Source organism: Theropithecus gelada, chromosome X, assembly GCF_003255815.1.
Source record: "Theropithecus gelada isolate Dixy chromosome X, Tgel_1.0, whole genome shotgun sequence".
NCBI lineage: Eukaryota > Metazoa > Chordata > Mammalia > Primates > Cercopithecidae > Theropithecus > Theropithecus gelada.
In genome coordinates this window covers 135078500-135092471 of record NC_037689.1, presented here as the reverse complement: position 1 = coordinate 135092471, position 13972 = coordinate 135078500, and the positions used below count along the sequence as shown (strand labels likewise).

The following is a 13972-nucleotide window of genomic DNA, read 5'->3' as shown; positions in this document are numbered from 1 at the left end:
AGAGTCAAAGAATCATAGGCTTCCTTGTCCTGGCCTTTTCTATTATTCTTGATGTAAATGAACAATTGGAATCACAGGGAGATGAGCATGTTTCCTACTACTAAAAAATTATACTATCATCAGTCTACTTACCAAAAATTTCAATGAAACTGGATCTAAAGAATAATAGTAATATACTCTATCAGGCTGCAATTTTACAATACTTCATCATCGCATAATCATGCCAAATAAATAGAATGATAGTCATTCACAGATTACATTAGATTATAGATGTTAAATTTAAAATGAGAAATCAAGTATCTGGAGTTCCAATAATTTTTCTGTAGTGCCTTCATCTTCTCTAACATTACAGCTAATTAATGACAACTTGTGTTTTAATAACACCTATATTCCATGATTCTCTAAGTGTTCTAATCAATGGTTGTGCCAAGTTGTCTGCCCCAAAAACCACTTCAGGGCTTCTGAATAATATACATGTAATGTTGCAATGTCTCCTCCCTGGATGCCACAGAGGCACTCTTTTCACCTTTCAGGTTATCTTCAGCTTTATCTTTCCCTCTCTTTCTCACCCAAATATTGGTGTTCAAATGCTCTTTTTTTTCCCTCCAAGCTCCTGCATCCTTTCATTCCTCCTAATCACCCCAATCAATCCTTGACTCTGAATTCCTCCCCTGGTCTTCCCAGTACCTGGCCTTGAACCCCTCTGGGAAAACACTGTGAGTTCAAAACAGTTGTTTGTGGTTTGTTCGGCGGGTTCCCCCCCACCCCCATTTATTGCCTAGTGAAAGCCCAGCTATATCGTGAAAAATGTGAATTGAACATAAATTGTCCCAAGTCAACAGGTTAATCAAAGTTATTTAGGGGCTACTGTCATTTTAATAAAACAATAATCACAAAAATAATTTAAATGGTTTTATTTAAGTCCAACAAAAATTGAAGGGATCCTGGGTATTGCTTTCTGAACACAAACATGAAATTAACAAAACAACAATTCATGTTTCTAGTTTTAAACACTTTAGTTCTACATATAGAATGCTGATATTTGAAAAAGATTTTCAACAAGGTCAACACAATGTATGAGATAATGCATACTGGGTTATGAATTAGGCCAGACTTCACCTCCATCTTCCCATTTATAAATCCTAAATTGGGGGGAGTTTTTTTTGCTTTTTCATTTCACAAATGATTGCTCAACACAGGATGAAATACACCAAAAGAAGAAAATAGTCTTTTTATACCTAGGGAAGAAGCTACTACTCTTAAAATGATCACTTCAAGGTAACAGACATCCAAATTGATGTGGTTTTCTCTGAAACCTCATCAGTAAATCATTTCTTGCACAGTAGGTTCGGCATTAACCCTGCATTTAGGATAGGTAGTGTTATGGAGGGCTGGCTGCTGCATACCAACGTCAGTATCAAGTTCTTCGTCAGGAATTAGAGACTGTCCCGGATACCAAGCAGGACAACACTGGCAAAAAAACAAAAAGTGAACTGCAGATAGGTCAAAACAGGCCACATTTCCTCTTAGAAAAAATGTCATAAAATGTTACATGGATATGTTGTTTTAAACTCTGGTTTATAATAAAACACGATGGAATGTTTTATTTTTAACACCTCAAATTCAAATGGTGTTGACGCAGGTTGTATTTTAATAAAACATATGACACAAGACACACACCCTATTAGAGATCAAACATTATAAATTTGCCATCTGGTGAAAGCTATTGTTATAGTTACTATAAAGCTTACATTTCTCTCCATTCATCAGATTTGTAAATAGGTTGAACTGTCATCAGATTAAAAATATACAAAACTGCTTGGTTTGTTAAATGTTAATGAAAGAGATTTGCTTCAGTTTCAATAGATTTTTTGAAACGAGTTTCTCTAATATTCAAAGGATTTATGTTCCTCTGTTAAGTTACCATTAGTCCAAGTACTCTGAACACTCCCCGCTTCAAATGCTTCCAGCAAAGTTAGTGTTTTCCAAGCTGTAAATTTCAATGGTTATGATAGAACCAAACCTCGGTAAAAAAGCAGTGCCCTTTGGAGTCGTCATCCAAACAAATATAAGAGCTCTATCAATTTATCACTAGCCCGGTTTTGCAGAAATTCCATTCACATAACTCCTATGAAAATCAACCGGTTTTACCATATCAAATGACCCAAAGAACACCGCAGGTATCCAGGGGAAACAGTCCACCAATGCATCATAGCTCAACTTTAAAGTCAATTTAAGAGACAATCTGGGCTCTGTAGCTCTTAAAGGGACAAACCCCGTCTAACCATTGGCTAAAGCTTTCTTAAGTTAATGAACTTTTTATTTTCCACACTTTTGGTACCAAGAGATTTAACCAGAAAAAAGCTCAAATCTCAGGATTCACACTACAGTATGGAAAAACAGAGTATACAGCAAGCACCATTTACTTCCTTTGATCTCTCAAAGATGTCAATACAATTCCAGTGAGGGGGTGGGGAAAGGGGGAGTGAGTGAACCGGGGAAGGAAACTTCACCCACAGGAAAAAAAAAAAAAAAAAAAAATCGGCTTGGTGGCAATTTCAAAACAAGTTTCCAAACTACTGAAGAGGCTCCGGCCCCCTCTGACTTGCAGGAATCACACATAAGAAAAGGACAGAAAATACTACAGGGCATGCTTATTTTAATTGCCCATGGGTTTCCAATGCAAAGCACGACAACTTAAATGCATATTCCAAATTCTTGCTCCAAAGCCGTCTTCTTTGTGCACTGAAAAGGAGGAAAGACAACCCCATCAATTGTTCTCTGCAGATAAAGGCACTGTTTTGCAGATTTCCCCCCAGATCTGGGCCAGCCTTGCTAATGACCTGCCCACCCACCTGGGGCCCTTCCCAAGGTGGCCCACGGGAACTGCCCCACACCTTCAGGAGCCAAATGCGTGACACTGGACAACCCCAAGAGGTCTGACTTTTCCGTTTGGCCGTTGGTCTCCACGAAGACGCAACCTGGAAGAGTTCGAGCCGTTTATTTTCCTAGAGGAGCTGAGGTTCAATTACTACTCTTTTTAAAATCTTACATTTTCTTTTCCCTCACAAAAGACACATCTGAAGGTGAATCTGCAGCATTTTTCTACGGAGAAAACACGAGCTCGAGATCCCAGAGCTACCAGGGGTTCTTTCAACGCCAGCATTAAGGCAGTTAAGCAAAAGCTGAATTTTCGGAATTCTGGCCTTTTTTTCCCTTAACATAAGACCACCAGCTGTTAGGGCACACACCAAAGCTACAGCGCCAATTTTCATAGGCTCACGTTTAAATGAGATATACAGAAAACGGAGCCTGGGCAACGTGTAGGGGTCGAACTAGCAATGGCACACTTGTCTGTTGAAGACCCGGGGCATTTTCTTGGAAAATGGTGCCTACGTGTTCATAGGCTTCGCCACTGTCCTGAAAGAGAACATACTATCCACTCTTGGGGCATTTTTAGGGACTCAAAGGTTCTGTGGAATCCCAACCGGGGCCTGATAACTCGAAATGGCATCCCCTACCCATGGGAGCTCCGGGAGGGGGCGTTTTAAGTCGGGCCAGGTGGGTGGGGAGGCCTCCGGCGGGTTTTTTGTCCAAGTCCCATGGGAACCCCAAACCCAAAAAGCACACGCCAACTTCCCAGGAGAATGCCCAGGAAGAACTTCTTCGCTTCCGTTTTTTTAACAATTTTGCGCTCAACCGCCACGACCTACATTCCTCCGCGAGGCGCCCAGAGCTGAGGAATAACAACGGAGTTTAAACTACATAACAGTTCGGCAGCCTGTAGTCTGCGCTTTGCTGCGCTCCGCGGGGGTTCGCATCCGGCCGCCATGTTCACGACTCGAAAGCCGCCCCAAAACCAGCCCCCCTTCCCACATCCCTCTCCTCTCCTCCCCTCCCTCCCAGCTCAACCAAGGCCGCGGCACTGCAAAGCCGCTTTCAACTCTACCCCCCACCCCCTCGCAGCAAAATCCGACTCGACGGCTGCGAGGTGTGCGCCTGCGCGCGGCGCGGGGAGGGCGCGGGAGTGGGAGGCCTACGGGCCCCCGGCCGGGGCTTGAAAAGGCCGGAGCCACGGGGAAGCGGGGGAGGGGTTGGGGTCCCGGCCGGAGCCTCCTCTTTCCTCTCAGCGGGTCCCCGCTCTGGCCCTGGCCCGGCTCTCACACGTGCGCGCTAAAAACCCACTTCAAAGTCTGTTCCCGGCACGGGGGCGGCCCCTTTTGCGCCGGCCCCTGGGCACCCGCGCGGGCCGACAACCAGTTCCCGGGCCTCGCAGCCCCCTCTGTCCCAGGCGCTGCGAAGAGGCCGGAGGGGCCGAGCGAGAGAGGACGTTCGCTGATGACCCCCGGGAGCCGCAAGCGGCCTTCGGGTGGACGAATACCTCCCTGCCCCCAACCCCCACCGCTTTAGAAAACTGAATTGAACACAAAGTTTGCGGCCAGCGCTACGCAGTGGCCTTCGGAGCTCACCATTGTTTGGGCTCGTATTGACCCCAGGTCCGGATTAGGCAGAGGCTGATTCCTGCTTTACAGCCCCGCCGGCCTAATGAGGCCGGGAGGCGATGGGGCGCGAAGCGTCCTCAGAGCCTGGGCGACCGCCGGCTTACGGCCGCCAAGGGCCCTGTAGGTGGAGGTCAAAGGGTCAGCGGGCAGAGACCGCGAGAGAATTGACCCTAGGAAATGAGGTCCCTTCCCCCCGCCCGAGCCTCAACAGAGACTTGCAAGAACTTGGTGTGTGGACAGGGACCCTGGGAGCCCCCGCGAGGGGTCCGAGGACAGCTGAGCTGGAGCCCCGACTTCCGAAACGCCTGGCCTCGCCGCCTCTGCCCCGGCCCGGGCCAAGGATCCACTGGAGGCTTGGGACTCGAGGGACAGAAACCTGTGAGAGGAAACCAGTCTAGGTGCCAGGAAAATCTCTTCAGGCGATGGGCACGCTGCTGGCGATTCTTCCACAAACTTACATGTTAAGAGGCCCTTCGGCTTTGCTCCTCTGTTTTAGGGAGCTTTTTTGAAGGGGGAGAGAGAGCCAGGGCGAAGAGGCAGACATCAGGCTGGGAGAAGGGAGAAGGGGGAGGAGCGAGGAAGTCCTGAACACTCCAACTTTTCCTGGGAGGCTTTGTGAGTGGAGGTCTCTGCTCACTCATGTCCAACTTTAGTAATTTAGATCGACCGGCCTGCTTAGCGTGGACCCTGTCCTGATCTTTAACCTTCCGAAGCTGGATGAAGGCCAAACTTCTGTCTTGCATGGAAATAGCCACCTCCCTTTTGCCTAACAGTGGAAATCTTCTTATGCAAAATCACTCATTTTGAAAAAGGGACTTTCAACAAAGATCTTACAAGGTGCAAGAGGAAAAGTAACAAGTTGATTTATACTAAGAGTCTGGCCCATGCCTAGGGCTTGAGCATTTATGAGTTTTTTTTTTGGGGGGGGGGGTACTTACTCTCTAAGGTTGTTTACTGAATATTCAAGAATGTAATTGTGCACTCCCAGAGCCAGATTATAGAGGGGAAATCTGTGAAAAGTTTTCTATCAAAATAAGGAGTTTTCTTTACCGCAAATGACAAGGGTGGAGGACATGATTTTGAGAAATATGATGCTATACCCAAATTAGATGTAATGATCTACACGGGCAAAACTTTATATTCTCCTAATATTGGTTATCATAATTGTTTTTCATTTAATTGATATCTTCCCCTTTTAGGACACTCAGAATACTTTCCTGTAAAATTTTATGGTGGAATAATTTCAAGTAAGAAAAGATCAAACTGCTCTTTCTCTTTTAAGGAGATATTTAATACATTTAATTGAAACGGAGGCAAATTTTTGGTGGAATCTTGTACCCAACACAGGGCTCTACTTCCATTTAAAGTTAGGTTAGATTGAGGGTGGGGGAGGGAACTCATGGAGAAAGTGATAAATTATGGAAATTCATTGTACAGTTCAGAAGAAAAATATACTATTTAGACTTCACAATGGAACACACTTAGAGCCAGTCTTATGAATATATACTTTCTGAGAACTTGCTGAGCATTTAAAATGGTCTCTGGTTTGAGGTGAAGGAAAAAACCTGAAATAGGAATCTGGTCCAGCACCCTCAATGTCAAGGTCAAGATCGGAATGTCTGGGTTGGGAGTGATAGACTGACCAGGTTACCTGCTCGTCACATGTGGAGTCATCCCAATCTCCGTTCATGGCATTCAGGCTTGGATATTGGTGGAAGAAAATGCAAAAGACCCCATTATTCTCCACTAACAAAAAATAGCCTCCAAAGCAATTTGCAATTAGAAACTGTCAATAATTGTCTGTTGACAAAGATCAGTAGATAACTTAAAATAGATTGCTTCAACTGCGTGAATTCACAGAATCAAAGTTTCTTTTAATCATCAGAAGTTCTATAAACATTTCAATTTCAGATTGATTTATTTGAACATGAAAAAAAATCAGGCACCAAATACAAAAATGTTATAACATAAATAAGATGTGCCAAGACTTTATTTCTTCAAAAAGAACAATAAACAAAAATTCTAGAATTGAAAATGATCATATATAATACCAAATTGACTGCCACCAAAAACCTAGAGCATTGCCCCTTAAAGGAGGTACTTAAGCCTATTCAATACATTTCTAAATACTTTACAATTCCTTATCTCCACCTTTCTGTTATTCATGCAGAGATTGGGCTCAATAACAAACAGCACCCTAATAAAAAAGGTCTCAATACTCTACCCACTCCAGCCCCCCCAAATAGCAATCAATTTCTTTTCCATATAACCATTGTAAAAGAACTGTTTGTCCAAAGGAGTTGCTTCACTGAAGATTAAATGGATTGTTAACATTTCATCACAAAGCAAACAACCGTTTTTCATTGTTATTGATTTTAATGGAAACAATGCTCTTAACATCTTTGCCTACAAATCATGAACTTTAAAAATACATATTTTGCAATTTTTTTCCATAGCATCATTTCAGAACTGCTGCAGTTATTACACCGCTATATAAATGTTATGGATAATTGCGATAATTATGAACTATATACAGCAAACAAATCAGCCTTTGCCTTCCAAAATTGTAAATGGACTATGGTTCTTTTAAGAAGCACTTTAACCATAAGTAAGCAATGCTCAACTGGCCTTACTCATCACCACTGTTTCAGACATAAGCTATCTTTTGAAAATATATAGATAGCTACTAGATAGATTGATAGACAGATTAGATAAGTCATAGATACAAACATATATAGGTATATGGATGATCTCTAGATAGAAAACACAGACATGCATCCTGCCGCAATTTTCATTTTTATGTAAGGTAATAAAGAACTAAGGGACATAAAATTCATTAGGTTACCTTATGTTTATATATGTAGGGCAGGGATGATTAAATCCAGCTTCTCAGTCTTTGAAGTACAAGATTGAGATGTCATGGCCACTAACTGAATTGATCAGTAATATTTGATTTGCATGCCGAAAATCCAGGACAAACACATTTAAACTCGCAGTTAAACAACCATCTGAGATAGAGATAAAGAAAGGAGAGTCTTCCCAGATGGAAACTGACACTGTAAGGAATTTATACTGTAATAGAAAAATAATTTAACAATTAAAAAAGGGATCTGAGTGAGTTATAAATACCAACAAACAAGATTTAATTTGCTCACATCTCCTCTTTGTAGAAGAAGGCTGTTACAAAACAAGAGAAAGGAGTCAGTGGTTCCAAAATTGTAAATTGTGTTCTTCTTTCAAAACAATAAAATTTTAATGCTAAAGCAGTTATAATCAAAAGCTGTACAGAACTTGTTAGAAAACATTTATCCATAAATATTGTTCAGTTCCCGGCACTTGTAGCAATAATTAAATTACAAACGATAAATATGGCATCAATGGATATGTATTTACAAAAAAAAAAAAGTTATTACAAAAGGCAACTGTATACTAAACATCACAATCTGTGTAGAGTAACATCACATCCTCAGCCTGAAAAAAATACTGAACAACAGTTTCGACCCTATTAGACAAAAATACATTCACAAGTGTAATGCTTTGAGGAAAAGTTCAAGACATAACAGGACTTTGGCACGGTTTAAGACTGTGAGAGTTTAAACAATCACCACTAAGGCGAAAAAGAATTTCCATCAGTTTAACATCACCACCACCAACAAGCCTTCTATAACTTCCTCTCGAGAAACAGGACAACTGTTAAAATGAATTGCAGGAGTTTAAGAATGGGGTGTGCAGACAGCAAGAGGAAGGGGAAGAAAAAGCAGTGTAAAGATTTTGTAAAAAATGCTTCCAATGCCAAAACATATTTTCTAATCCTGAGAAAAGGGCATGGCTACTTTTGGATCTTGCCCAAAACCTTCCTGGACAATTGCAATTAACAAGATGTAGCCCTATATATGGCCTCTTGCCTTAAAACTCCATTTCCATCTGATTGGTCTCAGTTTTCTTTTAAAAATGCATTTGGTCCATTCTATAGTTAACAGGGTTTGTGTTTGTCCTCAGACGTACCATTCGTTAAAATTAGGAGGAAGTCCAGGGTTGTGGCTGGTGCTAGTTTGAACTGCAGAAGGGGTTTTAGTGGTATCTTTACTGTTTGCAGAAGCTATAGCGGGTGGAGTGGAAGATTCATAGCCTGAACTGGCAGCAGGGGAGGAATCTGACCCTTGAGATTCATGAACCTAAAATTAACATGTATATATTATAATGAATATAATTCCAACTGGCAATGTGCAAGCAAAAACAAGAGCAGAATTCGAGCACTGTAACAACAAGACCGCCCAGTGACCCACTTAAAAGAAAAATGCTGCTTTAAAAAAAAAAAAAAAAAAAAATCCATATTACCGATGTCTAGAAAACCCGGAGATGTTCGCTAAAAACCAGTTTTGCTCCGAAGACTGGTATTATGGAAAAGGAATAAAGCACTCTGTTTTGGTCATGCCACTTCAAAAATGCTTTCTCCACGGATGGAGTGGGGTAAGCAGTTACACTGTGAGGTCCTATAAAATACTAAATCCGGGCCCAGGTTTCATCAAGCCCGTTTCGGCTTGGGAAAGCAGGTACAGAGAAGGTGGCACAGGGGCCCTGAGCGCTGCGAAGTCGCAGACAAATGTGTGGGAATCAGATCGCGCTCCTCGGCCCTATTGTTTTATCCGAAGCCAAAGAGCGAATGAACCACCCACCCCCGGGTTCGGCGCGGCTACTCTCGGTTCCCACCGCGGGCTGAGTCGGGAAGAGGCGGCCACGGCAGTCCCGCAAGCCTAGGCGAGCTCGGCTAGAGCTTCCCAGTAAACAACCGATTGTTCCCTCCGCTTCCTCCCCCTCCCAACTTTGCTCACTCCCGCCCCCACCCCGCCCGGTCCCCAAAATGGGTTCAAGGTGTCACTGCTGGAGCAAATCGGATTTAACGTGGAGGACAGAGGGTGGGCAGCGCGGGCGCTTCCGTTCCGCGGCCCGGCGTCGGGCCGAGTGTTTACAAACCGCCGACCGCTAATAAAGAGGTAATTACCTTCATGTGTTTGCGCAGGGAGCTCGGGTGCGTGTAGGACTTGTCGCACACTTTGCAGATATAGGGCTTGTCCGAGGTATGCACATGCATGTGCTTCTTACGGTCGCTGCTGTTGGCAAAGCGTCTGTCACAGCCTTCAAATTCACATTTGAAAGGTTTCTCACCTGCAAAAGGCAAAAACCCAAAGGGGGTAAAATACGGTCAGCGCCGGAGTTTCCCAGAGGCAAGCAGCAGGAGACTGAGCTCCCGGCGGTCTTCCCGGAGAGGGAGCGCCGACTGGGGGCTGCTGTTGAGAATCTATTTTCCCTGGAGAGAAATGAAGAGCGTAGGTTGAGCCCGCTAGGTTTGGGAGTGGTGGTCGGGGCGGGGGTGGGGCAGGGCAGGCCCAGAACCTGACCACGTCTTTGTTCTTGCAAGGAGGGAAAGCCCCTGGCTCCTCCGAAGTTTCCCCTAAGTTGTGTTTCCACCCCACCCGACCCAGGGCTCCCAATGCGCGGCCACGTTCCGCCACCACCTCGGCGATGTAACCGAGTCCGGCGGGACAATGGGCCCCGGACAGGACAATCCCGTTCAGCCTCTTTGTACCTTTTAATTTGCCTCTTTCAAATGCAGTGGTTTGGCTAAGCCCGGTATTAAAAAGCCTGCGTAGTCGTACTTAATGTTTGGGGGGGGGGGAATATACATATATATATATATATAAAAATCCAGGGGGCTCCAGACAGTTTTACAAGATGTTATGAACAACCCACGAAACCGCTTTAGCTTTCCTCCCGGAGGACTGAATTGAACCTGGAACTCCAAATAAAAATAGTTTGACAAAAGTATCAGTCATTTAATTAGGAGATGTGCCAATCAAGTGTAAAAAAGAGCGGAAGTAACCGAAAGTTAGTTTTCATTAGCATTTCTATGGTTGCCTTCCACGAATGTGTGCCGAGAGCTAAGTCGCTTGTAAGCAATATGCTCTCAACACATTCGGAGTCCCTTCACCGTAACCCAGAAAGGGAGACAAAAAGAGGCGGCGCCAGTTTGTTCCTGGGCGCGAGAAGGTCCCAATTAGTTCCTGAGACCGCAGAGCAGTCTGCCCGGGAAGTTAGAACTCGGCAAAGGCGCCACGGGACGGGGAGGGCTAGGGGTGGAGGGTCACTGACAGCGCTTCTTTTTCGAGCGGCCGTTGCGGGGCGTCGCCCCTTTCCCTGGCCGCCACCTCTCTCCCTCGCGCTGTTAAGTCCGTTGCGTGACGGGGTATCGCCAGTGGAACCCACGCCCGCCTGCTTTTTCCCTTACCTGTGTGGGTTCTCTTGTGGATCTTGAGGTTCTCAGAACGGGCAAAGATCTTCCCGCAGCCCGGGAAGGGGCATGGGAAGGGCTTCTCGCCCGTGTGCACTCGGATGTGGTTGACCAGTTTGTACTTCGCCTTGAAAGACTTGCCCTCCCGGGGGCACTCCTCCCAGTAGCAGACGTGGTTGTTCTGCTCCGGGCCCCCCACATGCTCCATAGTGACATGTGTCACCAGCTCATGCATGGTGCTGAAGGTCCGGTCGCAGCTTTTCTTGGGCCGGCTCAGCTGAGCCTCGTCGATCCACTTGCACGACAGCTCCTGCTTGATGGGCTGCCGCATATAACGGAAGAAGGCGCCGGGCCCGTGGTGGGCCGCCACGTTCACGCCCATGTTCATGTTCATGGGGCTGTAGTTAGGAAACTGCGCGCCGGCCGCGTAGGGGTCCGTGCGCGGGCTGGCCACTGGGCGGTATGGGTCAGCACGGCCGAACAGCTCCCCACGCAGCCCCAGGTGGACCTGGTTGTTGTCCACGTGCCCTGTGGGCGACGGGTGCCCAGCGCCCTGCTCATGCAGCCCAGGAAAGAGCAAGTAGCCAGGGGGCTCGGGGATGCCAGGTGGAGCATGCAGGCTGCTCGCCGAGCCGGCGAAGAGCCCGTGCTGCCCGCCACCCGAGGCCGCCTCACTGAGCCCGGAGCTGCGCTGGCGGAACAGAAAGTCGCGCGTTGAGTTGAAGGCGGCAGAGGCAGCGCCGCCGTAGCTGGGCACCTGGCTGGCGTGGTGATGATGGTGGTGGTGGTGGTGATGGTGGCCCAGGGCGTTGGCGTAGCCCGAACCCTGCGGCGTGAAAGCCGAGCTCTGGCCTGAAGATAGATCGTGCGCCGCGGCAGGGCTCAGCTTGAAGGCAGCGGCGGCGGCCGCGGCGGCTGCGTGGGTTGTGTCCCCGAAGGGATTCAGCCCCATGCCTGCCGGCTCACGGTTGGGCATCTCGTGGTGGCGCGGCGCGCCGAAGCTGCCCACTCCCAGCCCAGGGAACTGCGGGCCTCCGTCCAGGAGCATCGTCATGGGTGGGACGTTCTGGGCACAGGCGATCCGGCCGAAGTGAGAGAGGGTATCGGCGAAGGAGGAGATCTCCGAAGTGCCGTAGTCGGAAAGGGGTGGCGGCGGTTGGACACTGCCGGGAGACCCCCAAGGCGCTACCAGGGGCTGCAACTTTCCGTCACTGCGAGAGTCTCCTGCAGAGGGGTAGGAGGGAGGAGGGGAAGAAAGAGCAGGGAGGGGGTGTTGGGGGGGGAGGAGGGAGGAGAAAAGACTCTGGGACTAGATCTGGTTTAACAAACTAACAGGCGCGCACAAAGAAAAATAAGCAAAATAGTAAGTGGAGGGCGGAGTTTGCCAATCCTGTCCCGGGCACCCCTCCTCTCTCCGAGTGCACAGAACCGCAGGGCCAGGAGGCTCCCTGGGTACCGGCCTCTGGGCTGGGCTGCGCCTAGTGGCGGAACCGGCTAGCGGCCGGCCGGCGGGCAGCGGGCAGTAGGCAGGCTCGGTACTCGCCGCTTGCCGCTCGCCGCGCGAGTCCCAGCGTCTTCGCCTCCAGAGTAATGTCCTTGGACTGATAAAGTCAATCACTCACTCCTCGCACATAAACCGAGCGGGAGGCGCGCGGCGCGCGCCAATGGGGAGCCAGCTGGCCCGCGGTCACCTGACCCCCGGCCGGACCGCCCATTGGCCGCCGCGAGGCTGATTGGCAGCGCGGAGCGGAGAACATGGCAGCCGTGGCCGAGCGACCCCCGCTGATTGGGCAGCCGCCGGGTGCCTGGCAGGTGAGGCGGCGGCTGACGGGCGGCCGCGAGTGGGCTCCACCGGGCTTGAGCGGCTGCGGGGAACTGGGGCCGGCTCCAGCCGGCAAACGGCGGGACGCCGCCGGGCCTCTCGCGGGCCTCCCCCCACCCCTCGCGCTCGTTACCCGCCTTGGCCAAAGAAACTCTTTGCCCCGCGAGGATCGGTCCCACTGTTGCGCCGTCGGAGGAGACGCGGTGCCCAACGTCCAGTCCCGCCTAGGTCCCCGCTGCCTCACCACCTTGAGAACATGTCCCCTCTGTAGCTTCAGGGCGCAGATCCTGGGGAGAGCCCAGCATTTTCGCGCTCCCGGCCCAGCCGCTGCGTCCACCCCCAATCACTGCGAGTTCTAATGGCTTCGAGACCCTGGACCCAGGCCCAGATAGTTCGCCGTTTGTGCCCCCAACCTGTCGACAGCTGTCCGAGACCCAAAGGAGAAGAAATTACAATTAGAGCTGATCTCCCTTACTTCCGTCTGCGCCAAGCGTTGACCCTTTAGTTTGTGAGCAGCGGCTGTACTCGCCGCTGCCCACTTCTCGAATTACACACCGGGCACGACACAGCAAACATATACAACGCAGTAAACACAAGCACACAGCAAGAAACAAGCACACAACACAGTAAACACAAGCGCACCACAGGAAACAAACACAACACATGAAATACGCACACAACACAAGAAAGTAAACACATACAACACAGTAACATAAACTACGCACGACACAATAAACACAGGCACACAACTAAACACAATAGAGCAAATACACATAACAGCAAACACCCACAAATACAAAACATGCCAACAGCACTTTTAGCCCGTGTTCACAAAACATGCACACAACACACTAAACACATAATACACTAGACACACAGTATCAGGGTGGTTTCCAAATCACTAGGCTAATCAGCTTTGAATTCTCAACATTTTCAAATGCAAAAGTCGTGTTGGGGGGTGCTGATGCTGAATGGGGACTGTGACATGGAATTCTCTTTCCTCTGAACAGCCAAGGCTTTACTCTCTTCTACTCCTACCCGGAGAAGGTAAAGCATGTAGTGACCTCAGGGACTGCTTACCCCTTAAGGATTTACTTCCAGGGGTGCGTGTGAAAGTCCTCCCGCCTTCTGTCTGGTGCGAGGTCTTTCTAGACATAATGACCAGGTTCAGGCAAGGCTATAAATTCACTCATTTTCCCTGCAAGGCATTTGCAAAGAATGCAGGAGAGTGAGAGTGGAAAGAAAAGGCAGAGAGAAAGATGGCTGTGATTGTCACATCCCTAGCCGGGCCAAGCCCCAAAGTCTGCGCCTTGAGGCAGCCTCAGAGCCTGGCCGCCATCTCTCTGTAGGAAACAGAAC

The 13972-nt window shown here is 48.1% G+C and overlaps 1 protein-coding gene across 2 annotated transcripts; it reads right to left on the bottom strand.

Moving 5' to 3' along the window:
- Positions 1-899: 899 nt before the first annotated feature.
- Positions 900-12397, bottom strand: ZIC3 (Zic family member 3). Of its 2 annotated transcripts, none has more exons than XM_025372778.1 (3): positions 10789-12397; positions 9505-9668; positions 900-1470 (listed from the first exon to the last, which is right to left on the bottom strand). In XM_025372778.1, the coding sequence occupies exons 1-3, from the start codon at positions 11843-11845 to the stop codon at positions 1321-1323; spliced, it is 1371 nt and encodes a 456-aa protein (XP_025228563.1). In that variant the 5' UTR covers positions 11846-12397; the 3' UTR covers positions 900-1320. The 2 variants fall into 2 exon arrangements, with proteins under 2 accessions (XP_025228563.1, XP_025228562.1); XM_025372777.1 differs by lacking the exon at positions 900-1470 and adding an exon at positions 6463-8677 and having other exon boundaries at positions 10789-12391.
- Positions 12398-13972: the final 1575 nt, after the last annotated feature.

Excerpts from the sequence above, each read along its gene's own strand:
- ZIC3 (XM_025372777.1), bottom strand. The coding sequence starts at position 11,845 with ATGACGATGCTCCTGGACGGAGGCCCGCAGTTCCCTGGGCTGGGAGTG. Across the intron at positions 9,669-10,788 it reads CCACAAGAGAACCCACACAG|GTGAGAAACCTTTCAAATGT; the intron begins GTAAGGGAAAAA and ends TGCCTTTTGCAG. Across the intron at positions 8,678-9,504 it reads CCCTGCGCAAACACATGAAG|GTTCATGAATCTCAAGGGTC; the intron begins GTAATTACCTCT and ends TGTTAATTTTAG.